General features: G+C 37.2%; 1 protein-coding gene across 1 annotated transcript in view; it reads right to left on the bottom strand.

Annotated features, from left to right (window-relative positions):
- The window catches only part of cntnap3 (contactin associated protein family member 3), a 90,547-nt gene that overhangs the window by 28,180 nt on the left and 37,777 nt on the right, over positions 1-24,590 (bottom strand). Inside the window, exons 3-10 of the mRNA XM_018736679.2 lie at positions 21,259-21,452; positions 18,955-19,102; positions 17,532-17,735; positions 13,089-13,270; positions 12,359-12,499; positions 10,249-10,510; positions 9,738-9,887; positions 7,290-7,461 (exon numbers count right to left, since the gene is read on the bottom strand). Of these exons, the coding sequence (XP_018592195.1) occupies positions 7,290-7,461; positions 9,738-9,887; positions 10,249-10,510; positions 12,359-12,499; positions 13,089-13,270; positions 17,532-17,735; positions 18,955-19,102; positions 21,259-21,452 (1,453 nt within the window). The remainder of the gene's footprint in view (positions 1-7,289; positions 7,462-9,737; positions 9,888-10,248; positions 10,511-12,358; positions 12,500-13,088; positions 13,271-17,531; positions 17,736-18,954; positions 19,103-21,258; positions 21,453-24,590) is intronic.

Here is a 24,590-nt window from a genome sequence, read left to right as displayed (position 1 = left end):
AGGTACATGAAATACAGAAGAAAAGATATAGTACCTAGATTTAACTTTCACATTTTCATCACTGGAGGGATTTGTGAGGTTGAGATCAAAACAACTTGTATAATTGGTATTTGACTTTAAGCTTGTTTACAGTCTATTCTTCAAGGACATGCAACAGGTGTTTGAGGAAAATATGAAAAGAAACACTATAACTTGTCTGTCAAGAACGCAGTGCTTTTGTTCTGTTGATTTGTTGAATGCTGGAGCATCTGTGTTGCGGCCAACCATTTCTCATCTTTCAAGATGTGACAGATGCATGCGGTCTGTCTAAAGCAGGCCACTGTCAGTTTGTCCATGAACATTGGCAACTTGCGAAAAAGAGACAGATTATCAGTTGGTTTCATGTCACATGGCCCACTGCACCAGGAACTGCATGTTCCTAAAAAACAATGATCTGCAGTCTAGCAGTGTAGTTTTGCCTTGCTTTCAGTGGTGATTGAAGGCTAGGATTACAGCAATGAAAAATTTGAATTTATGGATAGTGCTACCTTTTCAGTGTCTCAGTAGATGTGCTATTAGTCAGCCTTGCATTATGACATTACTTTGGCCAGCAATATATGTTTACAGTAAAACTGCATTACCAAAGGATGTCTCGCTTACATTAAATACTTCATAATACAATATGATTCTTAATTTTTCTTGGAATGAAAAAAGATATATCCACCCATTAGAATCTATGCCAAGCGCTCCAGGACCCTTCTCTCAACAGTGTTAGCTCGATGCAGCAGATTCTCAAACCTAGACACTCTTCATGGAACAGACTGCAACTTTCTGATATACCATTTGCAAAGCTTAATAGTGGAAAATTTTCACAGAATGTGTGCTTCCCCCACTCATTCTTTTTTGTTGCCCATTCATCAGTGCTGAATAATAAAATCAATGTTATACAAACAACTCACACAGTTTTCAGATCAGTTCAGATGAAAATTCCTAGAAGTTCCCTTTTTTCACTGCTATTAAAACTATTTAATTCATCCTATAGAATATATCTAGAAATATTTAGAAAATCCAAGGTAAAAAGACTATAGTGCAACAAACAAAATACACATTTTATGTGTGTTTTTCAACTCTCAGATATGCATGCTGAAAAGTGCAGCCTACGATGACAGGCCAACAAGCTCAGCAGATTTTAGCTGGATTTTAAAACAAACAAGCCAGAATAAACTCATGCTAGAAGAGCAAAGATAACCCTGTATATCTTTTTTTGTTGGCTGAATGCATAATGCTGTGGAATTATAACTTCAGCTGACAAGGAAAAAAAGCATTTCTTGTTTTTGTCTTTGCTGAAGTACTTCAAGTTACCTGGTTTCTTAGTGTGATGTGTCAGGAGAGAAAACCATGGTATGGGACAAGGTTGAACTCAGCCAATTTGCTGATGCCCTATGACACTTCTCCTGGGGATTTAGGACCAGCTGCTAGCCCTTAGGTGAGCAATCAAGGGACAGATTTCAAGCAGCTGGTCTGGAGCTTTCTAAGAATACTGAGAAAGAGATGGCCTGCTGGTGTAGTGTTCTGGTCCAGTTTTTTAAATTATTATTTTTATAAATAAAATATGTTTATGTTATCTGCTGTTATGTTTTGCATGAAGATGGCCACATCTGCCCTGTTTTGACTTTGTTCGCTTAAAACAACAGTGTGTCTAAATCCTGGGCCTTTAATTGTTCATTCATTTAGCTAGTGCTCCTCTCCAAACCATTTTACAAGGTCCAACTACTAGCAGGGTAAACAGGAGCAACTCGGCGAGTAACACTGCTCAAGGGTATAACAGTAGAAGGTGGGACTGAAACTTGGGTCCTTGTGAGTGCAAGGTGGCAGCTCTAAACACTCTACTACCTGCTACTGCTGCTATTTTTTCTGTCTATGTTGAAACTACCATCACCTAAATTGCTATAGTAAAACAAATGTGTGCCAACTTAATTTCACCTCTTGACACACACACACATTTTCAGAACCGCTTGTCCCATACAGGGTCACGGGGAACCGGAGCCTACCCAGCAACACAGGGCGTAAGGCCAGAGGGGGAGGGGACACACCCAGGACGGGACGCCAGTCCGTCACAAGGCACCCCAAGCAGGACTCGAACTCCAGACCCACCGGAGAGCAGGACTGTGGTCCAACCCACTGCGCCACCGCACCCCCAGTACCTCTTGACACATTAAGCTAAATACTAAAATAATGTTTAAAAAAACAGCAGCTCACTCATCTTTTTAGAGAAGTAGAGAGAAAGTGGATCTGAACAATTCCTTTTGGACTAAAATTTGACAGTAGAAAAAATGTAAATTCTTAAGCAGGTTATGAAAGAGATGCTTTGAGCAGCTTACTGGTGTGCCAACAATTCCCAGTTTTAAAAATAATTATTCCAACATACACAGATGAGCTGCCAGTTTTTGTAAACTAGACTCACCATAATGAATTTGAAATGAACATGTGAAAGCTCATATCATTACATAACTGATATTTCTTTGCAACCTTCAATATGATTGATTGACCATATCAATCCAGCAATCGCACTCATGGAATTTCTGTCAATATTTGCATAATCTTATCTGTTCTGGAATAGTAGTTATCGGTGCATACAGCACATAATAAATACCAAATAAAGCAGGATGAGAGTGAATATGTTTGCCAAACTGACAGAAGTATTTTTTTCAGCTGGATGAAGATTTCATTGTGATTCAGGACACCTTCTAAATTACTTATTACTTCTAGTAATTTTTGTAGCAATTCATAAGTAATTTACGTCTAAAATGACGGTTTAGTGTGTCAGTGTTGTTCTACTTCTTCTTTATAGACTTCAATGTGTTGAAAGTGTCTATCATAAATCAAGTAAAAGTAATATTTTACACTATGAATGGCATTAACTAATCACTTTTTCTGTTTATAGCTGTCTGTTGTAAAATAAAAGCACACTGAAGTAAGACCTATTTTACTGTTTCTAGATCAAAAAGCGATTAACATGGAGTTTAAACACATATAAACTGAAGATAGAAACTGAGCACAGCATAACTGTATTAACAGTTGCTTCTTCCTGAGCATAAGCTACTAAATAATATATAATAAGCTGCTTGGACTCTTTCTATTCCAGTATGGTTTGATACAAAATGTCTATTTTATGTAATATGAATAATTTACATATACATTGAACTTAAAGTGTTCTGTATACAAATATCCGTGTTAGGTAAATAGAGTAAATATGTTTGTTTTTAATTTGTGTTTCGTAAAGTACACCAAATAAACTTGCTTGGTTCATTCCTTCATAATGTGTAGAGTCCAAATTTTCGTGTCATTGTCCAGTGTATCGGTATCGAACGTTCCAAAGTATTTATATATCTACAATATAATTGCTTTTACTTGTTTGGCTATTTTGTTAACATGATTGTTGTATGGACCATGAAAAACACCAGAAAATTCAAAACTACAATCAGGCCTGATAAATGGTTTACAAGTTTTTAACTCTAAAAAGTGAAAAAAAAACTGAAATTCTTGTTTTATGACCACAAGCAAGCAGGAAGTGTTATACTGTTTATTTGAAATCATGCCATCCACTTTGAACACTCTTGTGAGCCACATTGTTGACATCAGTGGAAATAACTAGTAAATGACCCTTAATTGTTCCTTAACCTCAGTCAGACATTTCACACAATCTTTTCACACCCTGCACAAGACGTCAAATTTTTTGTTGGCTTTTCCCTGGCACCTCCCGTACTGAACAATGTAATTCCTGGAACTTTTGCTATTCTCAAAATTTTCTTTCTGATTTTCTGGTCACGTTTAGAAGTAAATTACCACATTTCATTTAGCAAATATTTTATTACTTCAGAAGTAATGAGTGGCTTACTTGTTTTTTCAATCAAAGTGATGCAGCTATGATAAATTTCCCTGAGGTTATGTTAGTTTGAAGACGGTATGATAGTTCCAGTAAACTTCTCGGAGATAAAGTTGCCTCCTGAAGTGTTTATACTATTGTTTACAATCTTTTCCCACTTGCTTTGCAGCTGAGCTTCTTCATGATTGGTTAGATTCGGATCAGACATTAGCACTGTGACATTGTTTACTGCTTTCTTTTCAGAGAGGGTGTTTCTGGGTGGGAATTCTGCAAGCACCCTAATTTATTGCAAACTATTAGTGTACAATACCCAGCAAAATTTCCAGGTCCATATTTTTGAGAGGATATGGTAATAGAAGACACACACACACACACACACACACACACACACACAGTCTGAAGCTGCTTGTCCCTTGTTCTCACGGTGAGCTGAAGCCTACCCTGGCAACACAGGGCGCAAGACTGGAGGGGGAGGGGACACACCTAGGATGGGGCACCAGTCCATCACAAGGCACCCCAAGCTGGACTCAGACCCCAAACTCACCAGAGAGAAGGCCCTGGCCAAACCCGCTGTGCTACCATGTCCCCCTTTATATTTAAAACAGCCATGTCTAATTACTGGACAGCACAAAAATTACCATTCTATAAATCCTCTGCAGCTCATTTACAACTTGCTAAAATTCCAGTTGTAGAATCCCACAATTCACTTCCAATAACAGAAGGTGCTACTTCTAACTTAAAAGCCTATAAATTCTCATGCAACAGAATATTTAAGAGCTGTCTGGTAATCTCTTATAATCCTTAACAAATACTGTGCTCTTGCAAGGAGATGGCTTTCCAGCGCTTCAAAAATCTCAAAAAAAGGCAACACTTCAGTGGCAAATAAACCATTACCCGGAGAAAGACCAGACAAATATTGTCTGTTTCCAAATCCAGATATACATATAATAGTTATAAATATATAATATACTGTATAAATAAATAAATATATATATTGACCTCCAACACTTCCTGTACTTTTCATCATCCAAATGCTTAAACTGAGGCTAGAGATGGTTGCCCTCAACTGTCATTTATCCTGTCTCTCTAAGTATAATAATTTCGATAACCCAACAATCTACTCTTCCCTCGCACCCTTTCGGGTTCACGTGGAGCTTCTTTTAGATTCTTCAGAGCCTCCAGCTGTCTCCACACCAGCTGCCCCAGGCCTCTCCTCCAACCTAGAGTTGGGTGAATTTACTTCATTGTGGCCGCCCTCTCTTGCATTGTCTCCTGCAGCCAACTTGTAATCAATAAAAAAATAAAAGCCTGATATACAATGGAATTATTTATTGGCCTACTGTTTTATCTACTGCTGAATATACCAAGTGAAACAATTAGGGTTATGAAATATGATTAAGACTACCCCAGTGAGACCCTCTAGTGACTTCAAATGTCAGCTTTTGGCAACAAATCTAGTTGTTCAACTATTTCATCTCCTGATGCTCTCATAAAACCCTGCAGACTAGTTCCATTGCCATTCTTTGTTGTTTGTGCTACTATTAATGGGAACTTTCTCCTGTTTCACACCTGGGTTTCTGCGCCCCAAAAAAATCCAATTAATGTTAAAGAAAATAACATGCATAACTTAGATACATCTTGACTAAGCTGTCCTTTTAAAGAAAAACTGATAAATTATTGCAGTAGTTAAACTGGTTCACTCAAAGTTTGTTTAGAAAGCCAGTGTTTCATTAAAATAATGCACTGCCATGCCTATCAGAAATCATTATGGAATACAAAAATGGATGCAAATGCGCATAAACTGGCAACAATCAACTTGATGTTTCAACAAATATTCCCATATTAGCTTAATTCGAATATTATGAAAAGCAAAATATTACATTAACAGCATATTTTTACTTCTGGGATTGGATTCTACTATATGGTTTAGATATTCTGTACTCTACAAGCATTTGTTATGGCCAGTGAAACTCAATATTAAAACTTTTGAAATTATGAATGCAACTGTAACCTGCAATGTAAAATAAAAAATAAGCTAGTAGTTGAAAAAATAACCATAGTGTAATAACAGAACATAGGCAAACATTCTCCTGGAGTGTTTGTTCTGTTTCACTCAAACCATAAATCAAACTGGGTTATAGCCATCACCATGAATCAGTGCAGGCAGTCGTACTACAGGTACCTGATGTTCCACCACACAAAGAACAACAAAAAAGCCTGCAGGATTGCTAGTCTCCAAACACAGGGAACCAGGGTAGCACACAAATTGAAGAATACTAACAAAAATGAAAAACGGCCCATGTCTGCAAGATTACAAGTCATAAGACTAAGTACATTTACATTTGTTCATTTAGCTGACACTTTTCTCCAAAGCAACTTAGAATGTTAAAGTAACAATTATAACAAGCTTACAATTATTTACTCATTTATACAACTGGGTAATGTTACTGGAGCAGTTTTTTTTTTTTTGAGTAAGTACTTTGCTCAAGGGTACTACAGCCAGCAGTGGAGATCAAACCTGCAACCTTTGGGTCCAAAGGCAGTAGCTGTAGCCATTACACTACCAGCTGTCCCAAGTACAGCAATTTTACCATTTACAATATATTCACAATTTATGCAATCTTACGCACATAAAGTATTTTTAATGCCATGTACATCATTATTGATACATTACTTTTATGAAAACAGGAATTCAGTTATTAACTTCTTAAATTAGATACGTTTCTCATGGTATTGCTGGTTATGTGGTTATTTCTCATATTCGCAACAAAATATTGCAGGGTGATAACATACTATTTAGTTATACCTGTTAGTCATACCACTGTGCTTTCCCACTTCTTCCAATATAAATGGTACATTAAAACACTTCATATTTTCCACACTGCAAGATGTATCCACACACAACATATACGTAAAAACTATAGTGTCACCTTAGTGGTGCAAGGTCACAGTTATACTACAACTGCAGAACTATGATCTTTAAAATCAATCTGTGCCATGCAATGAGAAAGTGGATTCCAAAATAAGTACCAATCTTTAGAAAAAACAGCAGCAATATAAAATACCCGAAGCTAAGATAATATTAACCCAACAGTACGGTCACCTCTATACTTTAATTTCCAACTGCATTTTGAAAAATCACACAGTGTGTATAAAGTTAATCATTTCTGAAAGATAAAGTTAAACAAAAAACCCAGAGTGCTGTTAATCACCGAACAATAAAAGAAAAAAAGCAACAATTAATTATTGATTAAACACTTCAGCTGAATCTAATTACAGTATATGATCTGATAAAGTTAAAGATACTCCTTTAGCCTCAACCCTCATTGAAAGCATAACGTCACACAAGTACAAATATAAAAACAATAAAGATAAACTATAACAAGTTTAAGATAATTGACATCACATATTAACGTTTACTCACCTATCAATAATGCCACATAGGTCTATTTGCAAATCACTGTAATTTCCAGTGAGTGACTGCTGTACCTGTATTAAGTCTATGGCTATATTGTCAACAGACATGAGCCGCATACATCCTTGAAAAACATGAAAAGGGTTTCGGCATTCCTGAGTATTTTTTCTCTCTGGGCAACCTGTGAACATATCGAAAAAAGAGAAACCAACTTGTAAGTGAGAAATTTAAAAAGTGATAACATTTCATTCATTCAGTAATCTTAAAGAACTAAAATGCTGAGTCTTCTCAATATCTCCTCTGTGGCATAACTAAAAATAAAATGTGTTCTTGGTAGAACTATAATGCATGTAATGTCCTTCTAAGCGAGGCATAAAAGGTAAAAAGCAGAGGCAGCTGGGATGTGGATGTATGTCGTGTTCCATGAGTTTTAAACAGTACAGACATGAGGAGTTTCATGTCAAATTACACATTAAGAGTCAAAATGAATAAATAAAAGCATACATGAAAGAAAATGTTGCAATCACCAGCCGAGTAACATTTCTGAATTAACTGGAAAACATGGTATAAAATGAGCTTTGGAATAAACCCTTCGAATCCCCGAGAGGTTCCCTTTCTGCAGTGCGTTCACTCCTGTTTCGGGTCATAAACAGACAAGTGCACAGAGCACATCATCCTCATTTTTGTGTCCTTTCTAACAAGCATTCCCTTGACCGGGGAGCAGCTAGTCTCAATGTTCAACACCTCTGGCATACTGAGGAAAAAAAATGAAGAAACGTTAATGTTCTGCCTCATATGTCACTTCTGTATACTCCTGCTAGGTTTTACTGCAGTGCTGCTGTGCTCGGGAGATATGGCAACCATACAGGAAACGGTAACAAAAAGGCAGCTTACAGCTGCTCTTGGAATCATGTTCTGCCTAATTACCCGAGTGTCTCTGTGTACAGAATCAATCGGCTGATATGACTCCAGAAACACACTCCACTCCCCCACTGATTTGGAATTTTGGAATATATTCCATCTTTCTTGAATCTTGCCAATGGTGCATCATAATGTGCCCTCAGAGCCCATGAATCCACCTGCATTCCCAGCGTTGCTAATGGGTGCTCTCAGCATTTCTGTCCCCTTGCATTAACTAGCTGCTCTTCAGCACATTTTGTTTATTTCGGTAAAGTCGAGGCCAAGGCTGCTTTATTTATGCATGTAACACATGCCTCTATGTTATTTTCCTCCTCAATTTCAAGTGATCCAATTGCCAACAGTTCTGACTAAATATAATCGACTGTGTACTTCATTAACTAGGGTAATGAGAATGTGAAATGACACAATTAACCATACAATATATAAGCATTATTGTTTACAGATTTTTTTCTTTGTGGTAAAGATGTTACACTATGGTGGGCAGCTATTCAGGGTGCTATAGGTGCAGCTGTAGTGTTACATGTACCTGCTGAAGGAATTTCTCACTTGGACCAAAGCATTCTCAAATGTTCCTTTTGATTTAGTCTCTGCGATATTTCGAACGCTACACACCAACCACAATTACTGTTTAATGCAGAATTAAGTAGTAAATAGTGTGTGAGTGACAGAGGGAGTGTGTTCCACTGATTTATGGATGAGTAACCCATTGTAAGTGGTATATCTAGCAGTATAAGTCACCTTGGTCAATAAGGTGTGTGGGCTGATAACACTACACAGAGTTCATTGGAAGTCACTTTGGGGAAAAGCATCTGGTAAATTAAAAAAAATAAATAAAAAGTGTAAATGTAAATATTGTCTGAGCATACATTATGGATTTGGACCTCTATATCCTTTTTTCCTATTTTTAAATTTTAATGTGAAAGTCATATATTTCACACTGTGTTCATAATTTCTTTTAGTTTTTGCATCATATTTTATAAACTTTGTTGCATGGCGTTTTGGAAGTTTCCTGTCGCCCTTTTTACGGTACAATATCTGGTTCCTAGATCATCTGTGATCACAGATCATACACTGGCCTTTAATCTCAAATCTCCATTCCATACTTATTGCTTGTTCAAGGCTGCTCCATGCTCAAGGTCAATGTATGCATTTTACAATCAGTGCGATACACTTGAATGTTCTCTGACATTACATAAGCAAAGCTTCCAGCCTCTCTTTTCAAGTAATTGGTACAATTATTTACGCACACACATCTACTGTGACACACCTTAAATACTGAAAAGGGCACAATGCCACCAAGAACGGAGCTCTACCACATCCTTGCTGAATATCAATTAGGTAATTTGCAGCCTTTATACATAACTATTCAAATGTATCTGGACTGTTGTGTTAAAAATAACAATGGCATAAAGAATGGAAGACTAACTGAAACCTCAAACTGAACAGGAAAAAAAATAAAATAAAATGAAATGAATTTATGAAGGCCATCTGTTCCTGACTATGTTAACATGTACATGATTCACAATATATTCCTACCTCCAAGAAAGACATGATTTCCAGAAGCCACATGAAGGAGGGAATTAGCATGGCCAGAAGAACTCATTTCTTTATCCACTGTTAGACTTAAACGTCCTTTCCGTGCATTAAAGTCCACCGAATGCCACTGTCCGTCATTTAAACCAGATCCTGTAACCAAAAAAATGCTTTTAAATTCTCATACCTTCCAGGAGTTCTACTAAATAATACCACAATTCAAGAAAACATCTGCCTATTCACACCATGTTGTTCTCACAAAATGTAAAAGAAGAGAAAATATTTAACATGAACAAAACTGAAACCATTACATTTGAAAATGAAACTCATTACAAGTTACTTCTACAATGTAATTATTCATAGGTGGGAAGCTACATTATTCCAGATGGCCATTGATATTTAAATATTTTAATGTAGAAAAGGAACCACTCAATAATATGCATTTACATGAGTAAAACTAATTGCGCCAGTAAACAAAGATTTAATGCAACCTTAAAAGCAAAGTTGTTGTTACCTGCTGTAACATCCACCAAAATCTTCCCCAACTTAGATATCTGTAACTTGACCTTGCCCTCACTGAGGTGAATCCACAAGCTCCCTGCATCTCTGTACAGTTCTGTAGTGAGGAGGAGTCCTTCTTTATTCCACGTTCTGAACTGCAGGCTACTTGACATACTGTCTTTCTGCTGAGCTCCTGACAACTGAAGGAAACTCTCAGAACCCGCAAAAGTCACAGGAACATTGGCTGGCTCTGAGCAACCAAAGGTCACATTGCCCTGAAAAAAAATACATATTAATTACTTTCATCAAACAGGTGAATTAAGAGTACAATTTGACTTGACGTCCCATGGGGAGGAGGGGAGTTAAGTGTTCTCAACGGTTGAAAACCTCCTTAAGGTGGAAATTAATATCATAATACTGACATTAATCAACCTTGTTGAAATGAGATCCACATGGTTGGACCTCATTTATATGTAATACTGTTAGCATGAAATCAGATTTAAAAAAAAAAAAAAAACTGAAACTGAAATAATGACTATGCCATGTGTTGATAACTATGCAACTCCTTCCTCAGGGTGACTGGTACTGTATATAATTTACACAGATTTGTACACTGAAGTATTAACATTATGGGGATGGAATTTTCTTCATACAAAACTATGTTGGAGAACTGAATCCACTAAATTTTGGGTTTTGAGTTTCTATGAGTTTTTTTTTTTTTTTACGAGTTTATATGATGCTAATAAGTTATCACTTCTGTTATTTTTATGTGAACATTACAAAATGTCTGTTACTTTAAAAAAATTAAAGTAGCAATCCATGCTAGAAATACTGATTAACAGATCTCTGTATAATGATAACTTAAGAGAATCATGAACTCAAAAGCTCAAAAAATTAAAAGCTTAATTCTTTTCTTTGAATTAAATCTGCTAACTTTGTCATCTTGACGAAACACGATTATTACATGTCCACACAGTCTTATGTGATGCCTTGATATAAAATGCAGAGCAGTGATAGTCATTGTTGAAAGCATCAGGCTAAAAACTCAATGGTGACATATGCATTATGTGAAGCCTTTAAAGCTGCTAAAATTACACTGAAACTCAAACTGGAAATATGCAGAAAGTGTGAAAAGTACCTTTACGCACACATCCAAGGAAAACTAAGGGTGAACTTGTGCTGAACTGACTACTGTACCTGCATAAAAATGCACTGTAAAATAAAAAAAAAATGTACGAAAGGCTGTGTTCCCAGTCTCCCTCATGCCTTACAAGCAGAAAACACTGGAGATTGGAGGGAAACCAACAAAAAACTGCTAATCCGAATATGGTATAGAAATACACTACAAATTGGGCAAATCCTTGGAGAGATGCGGCCCCATTTCCACAAGGAATCATTGTAAATCATGTCTTTCCGTTTTCTCCATGTTACTATTAAAAATTATTATTGGTGTACATTTTCCCAGTCCTTGCACATAAATACATATATTTTTAAAACATATTTTAATGCAATGCTTCCATAGTCTGTAACCAGTTGTGTTTTTGAGAGTTGCCGTGGTCCAGAGCCTATCCTGGAATACAAGTGTGCAAGCCTGGGTAAACCCTGCACTGGTTGCCTTTCAACTACAGCAAAATCACGCAAAACAGTCACTCACACATACACACACACTAAGGGATATTATAATCATTAATTCAGCTGAAACAAAGGTCGTTGGACAGTGGGAGGAAACCAGGGCATCCATATGAACACATGGAGAACATGCAAACTCCAGACAAAACGGGTTAGATTCAACCCACTTTGGACCCTAATGTCCAGGAGCTGTAAAGTGCTAGTGCTACTCATTTTGCCACTGTGGTACCCAGGATTTAAAAAAAAAAGAAAAAAATTCTTGATAAATATTTTTCAAAAACTTGTGAAGGGGAGATTTCAAAATTTGAATCGTTTGGATGTTGTAAATGTATACTTCGCATGATCAACACAATACCTGTTTTTAAGAAATACTGGGGGCACATTTTATCATGCAGTCCTCATTGTGCCTTTCAAACAACAAACAGAGACAGACAGACTGACAGACAGACAGACAAGCAGACAGACAGGCAGACACGCTTAATGTGAAAACATACCATAATTGACATCTGACGTTTCTGTTTTGCCAGGCTGATCACATTGACATCATTGTAGAACAAGTTCTCCAGGCATCCATGGAAACTCCTTTTGGAAAACATTCCTGATTTCTCACGGCTGAAGACACCTCCAAAGCTGATCTTTAGAAAAAGCATCACAGCAATGTTAACTTTCTCTAAGGCAAAGGACACATTAATCAATGTAAATGTAATTCAGTGTGAAAATAAGTGTAAAAACACAGTAGGAAAATGTTCCGTCAAAAACTGAAATCTAAATTTGGCTGTTTCTGTATTGATTCTGAAGCACTATTCTCTCTGCTAATATAATATATTGCATTAAGTTGAGGAGATGTTAAGAGATCAATTGCAATGCTCCAAAATCAGTAATTTTTAAACACTTCATTTAGAACTTACAAATCTAGTACCGATGCAATCACATCTTGTGAAGTTCACTTAAAAGGAAGGAGGAGCACTGGAAATTGTACCACTAAGGACTTGTTGCCATGGATACAACTTCATACTATATTTAATAGTAAAGGCAAAAGTTCTCCCTCAACCCTCAGCGTGTATAAGTATTTCATCTAAGTATTAGATATATAAAGCTTTGAACCTGCCTTACGCATAAAAACATAACTTGAATGCATGCCTTCTGTTTAATTTTAACTATAAACAGTACTTCATCTTGGTACGTGCACTGATTTAAAATCCGAACAGGTAAAAGACAACACACCTCATTTATTTCAAATCGGGTGAAGTCAGCATTGATCTGGAACTGCTGTGTGCTTTTGTCCACAGTGAAGTTGAAGTGCCGGTTAGTGCATTCGATTCCAACATAATGCCAGTGCTGGTCATCAAGCAAACTTCCGAGTTTAACCATGACATTGCCGTCTGCAGAAGCTGACCTTGATGTGCCTAAAATGAATGGACAAATGAAAACAAATCGAGGTTAATTATGCTAAACTTAATATTACAAGAAGGATAAGATTGTTAGTGTTTTGTTCCAGAGTAATACACTGCCAAAACCCTAAAGATATAGTAAAGGCTTTCTGTTAGCACTTACTACTCAGAGACCGTCAAGTTTTATTAGGCTTTCGAAATCTTCTGTGACTGTTTGTCGTTGATACATGAATTTCAAATAACCACCAAATCAATACCACACTGTTTGTCCTGAAAGAAGTTATGACTTGTCAGGAGCAACTTTAATAAATTATTCTATTACTTTTCAATAGCCTGCATGTATTAGCAATTGGTTAAAATGCATACATTCACTGCAAATATAGGGCAAAAGAAGAACACAAGCCCTGTGATGGACTGCTGTCCCATCCAGGTTGTATCTTCTAGCCCAGTGATTCTGGGATAAGCCGCAACCCTAACAAGGATAAACTGTTAATGAAAGTGAGCTATTGAGAGAGAAGAATGCAACTTTATAAGTATGGATGCAGGATACGTATCGTTCTAAAGCAGAGAACTGTCCTTCTAAAAGAATTCAAGAGTGTAAGAATCAACTGAAACATACATTATACTCAGCAATAGGAACAATGAACAAATCATACTATGAAATTTATTTCATGCACAGTCATGAGTAAAAATGTGATGAGTATAGGAAACTGCAATGTATGAAAAGACAAGCAGAGGGAATTGGGTGAACAGAAATTACTACTACATCACTATGTTCAACTTCATTACAACAGTAAGTAAACTGCACTAAATGCACACTTAAATGTTTCACTAAAAACTTGACTTATAATTTTAAACCAGACATATGATGAACGTTGTCTTATAAATCATTAACGTGTCCTTATTTTTAGTTCCAAACTAAACCTCTTACAATATGAAAACTTTTACTTTGATCTGGACTGTAAATAAGGAAAGCAATCAACCAAACAACCTTCTGTCATGAAGAAGTTAGAGTGAATTCTAGGGCTTTGTCTCACACAGCTTTTTCATCTGAGGAGGTTCCCATTAAAATAGGTTTGCACTTCTCCCTAACTGTGAGTCACGGCAAATCTGCACAATATCAGAATACTCTCACCTTTGTGATTATTGACTCATTCGGGAATCTAGTCATGCATACTTACTCTCACATTTCTTATTAAGAGTTCCAGCCATATAACCCTGGCTTCAAACCTTTGTAATTGGTGAATGACAAATGAAAAGGCATCAGGCCCCTTTAAAGGAAACCTACATGTTATTTAGAATTTCTTTAACTGCATTACTTTAATTTTATATTTCAATGCTTAGATATGAACCTTATTGTTCAGATAACAACTTAAAGTTATTACACCTGAACAAAACACACACATTTTCAGAACTGCTTGTCCCATACGGGGTCGCGGGGAACCGGAGCCTACCCGGCAACACAGGGCGTAAGGCCGGAGGGGGAGGGGACACACCCAGGACAGGACGGCAGTCTGTCACAAGGCACCCCAAGCAGGACTCGAACCCCAGACCCACCAGAGAGGAGGACTGTGGTCCAACCCACTGCGCCACCGCACCCCACATACCTGAACAAAACAATACTTCACAATAAAAATCAATTGGTAGTACTCGTAAACACGTATCGGTGTATAGTATATTATTTCTGAGAACAACAGGGATTGTTAACATTCTTCTTATTACCATCATGATCATACAGTTAACACTGACAATTTACAGGTTTTGTTTGTACATTTGAAGAAAACATCCCAGAAAAGTTGATTGTTCTGTTATTTTCCGTATAATAACATCATCAGACCCATGCAAAAGAACACAGGCACACTTATGAATATATCTATGTAATATCCATATGCACTCACTATATAGACTTTAATAACAACAATTCATATTACATCTTCAGAGCCGCTTGTCCCATACGGGGTCACGGGGAACCGGAGCCTACCCAGCAACACAGGGCGTAAGGCCGGAGGAGGAGGGGACACACCCAGGACGGGACGCCAGTCCGTCGCAAGGTACCCCAAGTGGGACTCGAACCCCAGACCCACTGGACAGCAGGACTGTGGTCCAACTCACTGTGCCACTGCACCCCTCGATTTGTATTCTTTCTTTTTAAATTATTTATTTTTCATGTTAGTATTTTGATTATTTCTCTTTAATTGTAACGTACAATCCAAATCCTGATAAGAAGCCAGGTCATGTTGTTCAAAGTCAAAGTCAAGTCAAAGTGGCTTTATTGTCATTTCAACCATATGCAGCTGGTACAGTATACAGTGAACAAAGCAAAGCAAAACATTCCTCCAGGACTATGGTGCTACATAGAAATAAGTGTGTTACCTCCTACACTTGGAATGAAATGGTCTTTATTTGGTTATTCCACAGCTTAAGAAAGCTTTAAAAAGGTCATTATTGACTTTAGTGTCACAGCCCCATAAAAATTTGCTAATTACTGGAGTGTGAAGTCAGAATAATCGGTAATGGTTCATCTACACAGTACATGTTAAACAACGTGTGAAATAACCACCAACAATAAAAACAGCGCAGTAGTGAGCTCTGAAAACTGAAAATATTGTCATGAGCAGCATTATATAAATTCAATTCATACAGTATGCCATATACTAGGATATCTCATGCCTCTGCTGCACATATGGTTGACAAATCATATCAGAATGCAAGTTATTATATTAAATACAGGTGGTCCCCAACTTATGATGGGGTTACGTTCCATGAAACCCATCGTAAGTCGAAAACATCATAAGTCAACAATGCATTTCATACATCTAACGTAGAGAACATCATAGCCTAACGTATGGGGGATGGCCATTACGGAATTGCTGCCTCCATGCAAATTCCATGAAATTATCTTGAGTTTCTCCTCAAGAGTAACTGCCTTTCTCTTCTTCTTCCCACCAGTAGCAGGAGACACAGATGGACGTTTCTGTGACATTATGGATGCACAAAACACAACGTAGATATCGTATCGTATAGCGACCGCATGGCAGGCTGCGAGATTGCTGCCACTGCCCAGAATCACGAGAGAGTATCGCACCACATGTCGCTTGCCCGGGAAAAAAATCAAAAATCAAAATTCGAAGTATAGTTTCTACTGAATGTCTATTGCCAGTTCAGCATCATAAAGTCAAAAAAATCGCAAGTCGAACCATCGTAAATTGGAGAGCACCTCTACATGAAAATATTACCCAACATGTTTGATCCAATCATTTTTTTCTAAACGTTTTTAAAAATCTAACCAAAGCAATGAAGTTGTTCTCAAGTAAAATTTAATATAGAACTAATATTTTCTGAAGTGGGGGCATGGAGGCACAGCAGGTTTAACTGGTGCCTGCTGTGTGGTGGGTCTGGGGTTCGAGTCCCGCTTGGGGTGCCTTGCGATGGACTGGCATTCCGTCCTGGGTGTGTCCCCTCCCCCCCTTCGGCTTTGCACCCTGTGTTACCAAGTAAGGTTCCGGCTTGCCACGACCCCACTTGGGACAAGCAGTTGTTGACGATGGATGAGATGGAAATTTTTTGAGCTTCTACACAGAACTTGAGTAAAAGATTAACATTTTTAATTGAAACATGCATTATGATGAAACCTTTGTTTTAAATTGGTGCATAATGGTTATGATTAATTATTCACTAGTCAACCGCACAACATTCTTTCCATCTTTAACAATGCCTTTGAATTTTTTCCCATGTATTTATCAAAATGCAACATGTTATCTTGGGAAGCAGTGAAGTGGTTCTTAGAGATTATAATAATTAATATCTGGCTAGTACAAAACCTAAGACTTTCTAGATACTCTGAAAATAGCACCTATTTTGAATTACTTCCAGTAAGTCCTTCTTGCCTTGTATTTACAAAGGTAATAGACTGATCCCAGTGGAATTAGAAATATGCTTGAGAAACTTTTTGCAACATTACAGCAGGAAAAAATAAATAAAAAATATAAGTTAAAAAAAAAAAAACTGAAATTCAGGCAGATGGCGAGAGTAAAAGGTGCAGCATATGTATATGCATAGAACAGATGGGCTTTCTGTCAGCTAAATGCCAGAAATTTACTTTACATATTTTACCTGGAAAATACTTTTTCTGGAAAATACTTTTTCTGGTACTATACCCTGAATTTAACAAACTTCTATATCATTATTATATTTTAAATGTTTTCCCATTATTGAAATCGCATTGAATAAAATTATTTCCTTTGGACACGCTAACAATTTAATGGAAAAGTAGTACCTGTTTTGATGTGAAGTAACAGCTGTCCTTTGTATAACTCCAGTGTCAGACTGTTTCCATGGGGTCCTTCGCCATGTATGATAATCCCAGATTTCTGCAGTGTTTTGAACTTCATGGAAATCACATATTTTACTGTCTGACTTGAATTTTGATTGAACCTGTAGAGCAATGAGCTGCTGCCATCAAAACTTGCCACATCAGACTCTGCAAACAACATATTACAAGTAAAAAAGCATTACAAAAATCTATATCTGCAAAACAAGAATACAATTTCACATGTTCTCACATGTTCACACATGTTAATTAAAACTTTCCTGGTCAACAACAGAACTGTAACACAGTTAGAAAATTTAGACAGAAGATATTATATACAGTATATGCATAGATTTACCTGTTTCATTCCATATAATTCTAAAACAGTGTTAATTTATTATGATCTGCCCATTGAGAGTAGTTATAAATGTGGTATACAATCAAGCATTTTGGAGTTATCAGTGCAATTTCTGTCTTTGTTTGTGAAGTCATGTCAGGTTTAAGCACGTAAATGTATAGCGTACATGCATGCACACTATGCTTATGTTCATGTACAAAATGTACAGCATAAGAATTTCCAAGAGCAGCTTTCACACAGAAAAACTGATTGTACCAGCAACATGTTGACTTTTTTAAAGTTAATTTAACCTTTTTTTCACAGAGTTCAATTCTTATCTCTTCTGCCCAAAGCACAACATCTAGGCCAACTTGGCGTGGGGGAAAAATACAAAGTGCACACACATCCAAAGTGCATGCTATAATAAACCACATGCTTCTTTTTGTTCTAGAGGCTGCAGGCTGCATTGGACAGTGTAACAAGCTGAAAGGAGAGCGCAATTCGCCCAATTTCACTCAGAGTCTCGTAGAGGGCTGATTGGCTGTAGGTGTCACTGAGAGCAACAAGGGGCAGAGAAAGTAAGCCATCTTGTTCATCCAAGGGACCAGGAGCCAATTTCTGTTCCTCGGCCATCCTTTCCAAATGTAGCAGTGCCTTCTGCCAAATGGTGCACAAAAGCAGTCAATGCTTTGCTAAAACAAAGCTGTTCCGATCTTCTAGTCACATCTTTTTTCTTTCAGTTCGGTTAAACTGCATGGCCACAGTTACACAGAGGTTGCCTCTCAGCAAGTGACTTAGTATAGCCCATAAAATACACAGAGAGACACAACAAGTAACAACAAGTGGTAACAATGACAGTTAGTTACAGTATAAGCACACATGGGAAAGAAGTCAGAAGGTAGCAGATCAGAGCTCAGAACATTTCTATGGCTCTTGCAAGACAGTGTAACAAAGGGGTTGGGGGAAAAACTCTGTGGGTCCAACTAAAGGTGAAGTGTCAGAGTTGTATAAGCAGCTATTAACTGAATCATGGATTTTCTTATCTGTACTTACGGTATGAGCATCCATAGACCTCCAGCCTCATGCCGATCCTTCCATTAGGATTCCAGTCCAGGGGAACCACTCTTAGGAACCGAGCAATTACTGGCTGCAGCAGTTTGTAATGGACAACACTGTCAGCATTTGTATTTCCTGAAAACGCCTGCAAAGAAACAAGATATACACAAAGAACAAAATCAGCTGGCTGACTTATATGGATTACCCAGTAGCATCAAATGAGCAAATGCCTATATTTCAACCAAGCTAACAATTATAATTACAAACAATTGCATAAAACTTGCTTAGAAGAAAGCGTGTAATTAGAGGATGTGCATATTTCACATTTTGGAAAGCAAGCGCTATCTTTTAAATCTGGTTCTCTATTCAAAAAGGATAATTCATATGTGTTAAGACTAACAGCTAATGAGAAACGGAACACTCCTCCACCTACATAAGCACTTTATAGCATACTTCAATAGTGAGCTTTAGAGTAAAATAACCTGCACTTAAACTCACATACTTCTGAAAGTCTGTCTCAAAACTGTAACTTCTGCAGGGAAATGTGCTATCAAGTCAACTTTGACTTATAAAGACCACTTGACCGGTTTTCATGGCAATTGAGGAAATGAAGTGTTTTGCCAGCGCCTTCTTCAATCCATATCTGGGGGGTCCAAACACAGAAAGAAATGTGCAAACCCCACACCCACTGAGGAGCTCAGGAGCTCTGAGGCACTGTCTTTATATGCTGTGCCACCATAGCTTCAATACATAGTGCTCACTGAAGGGAAGAATGGGTTTAGTAATCTCGCTTTCACTAATCTCTTATCCACTTTGGATCACTGTCATCCAGAACCTATCCTGGGAAGTCAGAAGGCGGGGTACATCCTGGATGGGACGCAAGTTCTCTTCAGGACACTCAGTGTGTGAAAAAAACCAAATCGACAGTGACTTACAGCGAAACACAAGTGAAGCTCACTTCGAACAACAAATCATTGGTGGATCTCACAGTGCATCAAATGACAATCAGTTTTCCTACTGTAACAAGTGACATTCGGCTCTCGCAATGTAACAAATCATACTAGGGTTTCACAGGGCAACAAAAGGCAATTGGCTTTCACAGTGTTGTATAACAAATAAAAATCAGCTTTCACAGTGTAACCAATGGCATTAGCCCCTCACAGTGTAAGAGCTGACAATCAGCATTCACAGTGTAACAAATGACAATCAACTATCACAAAATAACAAACGACAATAGACTCTCATAGTGCGATAAATGAAGACAGGCTGTCAAGCTGTAACAAATGGCAACTGGCTCTCCCAGTGTGACAGAAGATTTGAGGACAATTCTCTTTCATTTTGTGACACCTTTGACAACCTGGCAGTTTATGCCTTCAAATAAATGAAAAAGTAAATTCGACAAGCCCTTCAAAATTATGATAGAGAAGGAATAAAAAGAAAACAAAGCGATTTTCAAAAAGAATAATGAGACGCCAGGGTTCACATTCGTTTTTTACTCAGCGTCTTTGTTTTATTGTAATTATGTTTCGTATCACTGTGGAAAAAAATGTATTGTTCATTGAGATAGCTTTCATAGCATATACATGATCTATATAGCTTGTTAGTTTTATTCTTTCTGGAATGGTTCCAAAGAGATCAGGCATCTTGTGAAGTGATGTGTTCACAACGTAAATTGCTCTTTTTGACAAGAAAGCTCACGGAAACTGTTTATGCAAGGTGGCCTTTCAAGTTAGCTGTGAGTCAAGGTGCAAATACTTGACAACTGTTGGTTCAAAGTGAAACTGAAAGCAAATTACAGTACGAGAAAGTGTATAACACTCCCTGCCCTTTTTAAGCATTAGAAAGATAGGACTGAAATGTGCAGTACTTAGAAAATATAACCGCATTTGTCATCCATACTAAGGACAAATTTAACTATGATGATAAACTGATACTCTGTATTATCAATATTCAATAAAGGCAGCTAGATGTTTAAGTATTAATGCAAAATAGCATTCTATTTTACAGAAACATAGTCAGAATGGGAGCAAGGGTAAGATTTTGATGAGACACGCCAGTTCTCCTGCATCGTTCATACATTGTTTCTGAAGCTAAAGTGTTTAACCCATGACACAATACATCCACTGCTTCACAGTGATTTGAATGCTTTCTTCGCCTCCATGAATTTTCGCCTCCCTCCAGCACAATATCCTTTTTTCTCTGAGAACAAAGGTTACGTTGCTAACTGCTACACACCAAGCAAGGCATGCCGAAGGCATCCACATTCCTGTGGAGCCAGATCAGATGAAATTATAATCTTACCCAAATGCTGTCCTCTTGACGGTATTGTTTCCAGTTCCTGCCAGTGTCACTGAACATTATAGAATAGCTGGTGACCCAGTCCGAGCTGCCATATCTCCCCTGGGTTGCGATGGCTGTAATCTCTGTCCTCTCTCCAAGATCAATTTCAAGCCACTGGTATTTGTTGGACTCCAATGGAGACCACCCGCCAGCACCTTGTACATAAAAAGGAAACAAAGAACAATTGAGGAAGGGATCCATACCGTAATCTAACAAAAAGCAGTGCATACGACCACAGGCCAAAGGAAATGCTGATGCAGGATTTGAAGTAACTTCACATGATACAAGCTTTCAGTTTTGATGGATGTGTGAGGATCTAACTTGAGCATTACAAATGAATATATGAATTCCTAAGTGGAAAGCAGTTCTCAGAGTGACACTGTGAATAGTGCATTGCATATAATGACAGGTTAATTCCAACCTACTGTATATACTGTATATCTGTTTTTGGCCTACAGGTCAACAAAATAATTGACTGATTTGTTTTAACTGCAAATAGTTGTACAGTTCATATGCAGCAGTCCAACATTTCATTAGCACCCATAGTGTGTGCGTGATGGAGAGAGCGTGTTCCACTGATGTACGGATGAGTGACCGACTGTAAATTGTAAATTGTAAATGTAGCAACCAGTGACATCTTTGAAGCACTGAATCAGAATTACATTATATAAAATTATGATTTTTTGTGTATTATATTAAGTGAATGATCTGTTGTTGTCCTGACTTGGAAATGTAAAGAGAAAGCGAACAGAAATGCTTAGCAAAATGTTTTCTAAATTTATGCAAGAAAATGAATGCAAATGGGGCAATAGGAACATTACTAAAAATGTGAATACAAGTGCAAAAAATGAATAAACAAAAATTACAATTAACTTATTATTTTTATTGCATAGCAGAGTTTTAGCCTAGGCAGCTTACAGTTTCATCCATTTATGCAATCAGCTACCATCCAGAAGGTATTCAGTTAAAAAAGCAACAGTTTGTTTACATGTATAAATCCTCAGTCACTACAATACCAAACATTCCAGAAAGAAAATGCAATATGTACAAACACTGTTTCAATGGAAATAAAAAACATTAAATCATGTCCAAATAAATTGAAAACATTTTGAAAAATGCAGGAGCTTACAAATTTGCCATCTACCGTTAATGAAAACTCATGTTCACATGGAAATACTGGCTGAAGGTGGCAACTAAGCTGCAGCTCAAAATGATTCATGAAAAATTTACAAAATATGCTATACGTATATTGTCTGAAAATATTTTCAGCCATGTTACAAAGTCTGCTAAAAACTTCTACTGTAAAACTGTTGCTTAGCTCTTATTGTTCAGTTTTTTCACCAGGGTGTTATACATTGCGTTGACTATTACATCGATTAATAGACAGTGAGCACTAATACTACAGGTTTCGATTCAGTCAAATTCAGGTTTATGGAACATGAATGGAAAACATGAGACAACTGAAATACATACGGTTGGGACACCCATCAACTGCCAAATATTACTGTATTGACAAGTTCATATAATACAAGCAAGGTGACATTTCAGACTGAGTGAATGCAGAGGATGCAAACATGTAAAATCTCTCACTACAATGCTGGTGTTTGTCCTTGCTCAGATATACAAGCTTTATCAATGCAACAGGAATAGCTCCATGGCATGAAAGCAACACATATCAAAATTAACTTCTATAGCAAAGGTTCTAAATTAAACATACGAGGAGACCAAGGGGGGCATGCACACATAATTAAAAAATCCAAAATGTGTCAACAAAGATGAGAGAAAAGTCTGCAAAGATGTTAGATGTTATTACAAATTAATTTTGAATTTAACATTTACATTTAATTAACTTGTGTAATGCTATTTTGGTCCACAGAGAAAAAGATTAGAATTCTGTATATTTAGCATTAACTTTCTCCAACATACTGGACAATAACTATTAAAGTTAACCTGAAAACACAGATACTCTGTGTGATCGGCAGTACAAGATGAATACACAATTCCAGATCTCATAACTGTCCTAATATATGTCCCTTACTTCATTACAGTGTTCAGTGGTTTCTGATACAACAGATTTGCTAACTGGTCCTAACAACAGATAAATGGTGACATTGAAAAACAATGGACCTCTCTGTAAAATCTCAGTTAGTTTGGAGAAAAAATAATTTTCTGACTGCAGAACAGCTCTAACATATTGCTGAGGCTAAGAAAAAAACACAGTTCATTTCCTTTGTCAATCAGGTTTCTTTGTATATGATTTCAGCAAACTCAATTTCAGATTTTGGATGCAATTTCATGGAGTACAGAAGTCTATCCGAGCAATATGTGCAATTATTCAACAAGAAAATGAGCTGGGCAAATGTTTTTTGAAACAAATGCTAATTTGTATGAATGCAAACATACACCAGAAATACTGTGTGCCGCTTTCCAGAGTTTGCAGATGGTCGAGATGGGGCATATGCTCAGATAAACGCAGACAACACAAGAAAAAGTGAAATATGGTAATGTTTGCATGATGTGAAGCAAACATGCTGACTAAGAGTACGTTATGCTGCAAAGACAGAATTAGAATTTCTGTATCTGCAGCATTGTTTAGAGAAGCTGGATGAGGGCTGTTTCTGACTATTATTTGTAAGACATGTTTGCTCGCTAAAGCTTACGAAAAACATGAACAATGTGATTACTTTTTTCTGGACTTTATCATTTAACCAGTATTCAAAAATACCTTTTTTTTTTTTTTTTACAAAAGATGTCTGAAAGCATGGGTTTCTGAGCTATCCATGTGAAAATCGTTACAATCTTACCCCGATGCACACCCATTCGATTTACACAAATTCAGCTTTTCTACGAGTTTCATGTAATAACCTTAATTCAGCTTACAAGGCTTTTTTTTGCATTTTTGAGTAGTGAATTTGGCTTTTGCACACTTTCCAACAGCTGAGTGGCTTGAGACGTTCACATTAGCATTTATTAATTTAGCAGACGATTTTCTCCAAAGCAACTTATGATGAATATTAACCAGTCGACTTACACTTCAACAGTCCAGCAAACCTACATATCTTTGGGAGGGAATTCACGCAAAGACAGGAAGAATATGCAGACTCCACACACGCTGAGCAGAGAATCACACATGCTGAGGCACCATGTCAGTTTGTTCAGTGAGTGTGAATTAATTTGCATTGTTTTCATGCATTTCTTCTGTCTTTAGGGTACTGTTTTTTTTGTAGTTAAGGCTGGATTACTACATAAACATATGTATCATTTATCATGTGAGTATAATATATTTTGTTTGC

The sequence above is a fragment of the Scleropages formosus genome, chromosome 6, assembly GCF_900964775.1.
Source record: "Scleropages formosus chromosome 6, fSclFor1.1, whole genome shotgun sequence".
NCBI classification, from domain to species: domain Eukaryota; kingdom Metazoa; phylum Chordata; class Actinopteri; order Osteoglossiformes; family Osteoglossidae; genus Scleropages; species Scleropages formosus.
Note: the sequence above shows the minus strand (reverse complement) of the source record. Positions and strands in the feature narration are given on the sequence as shown.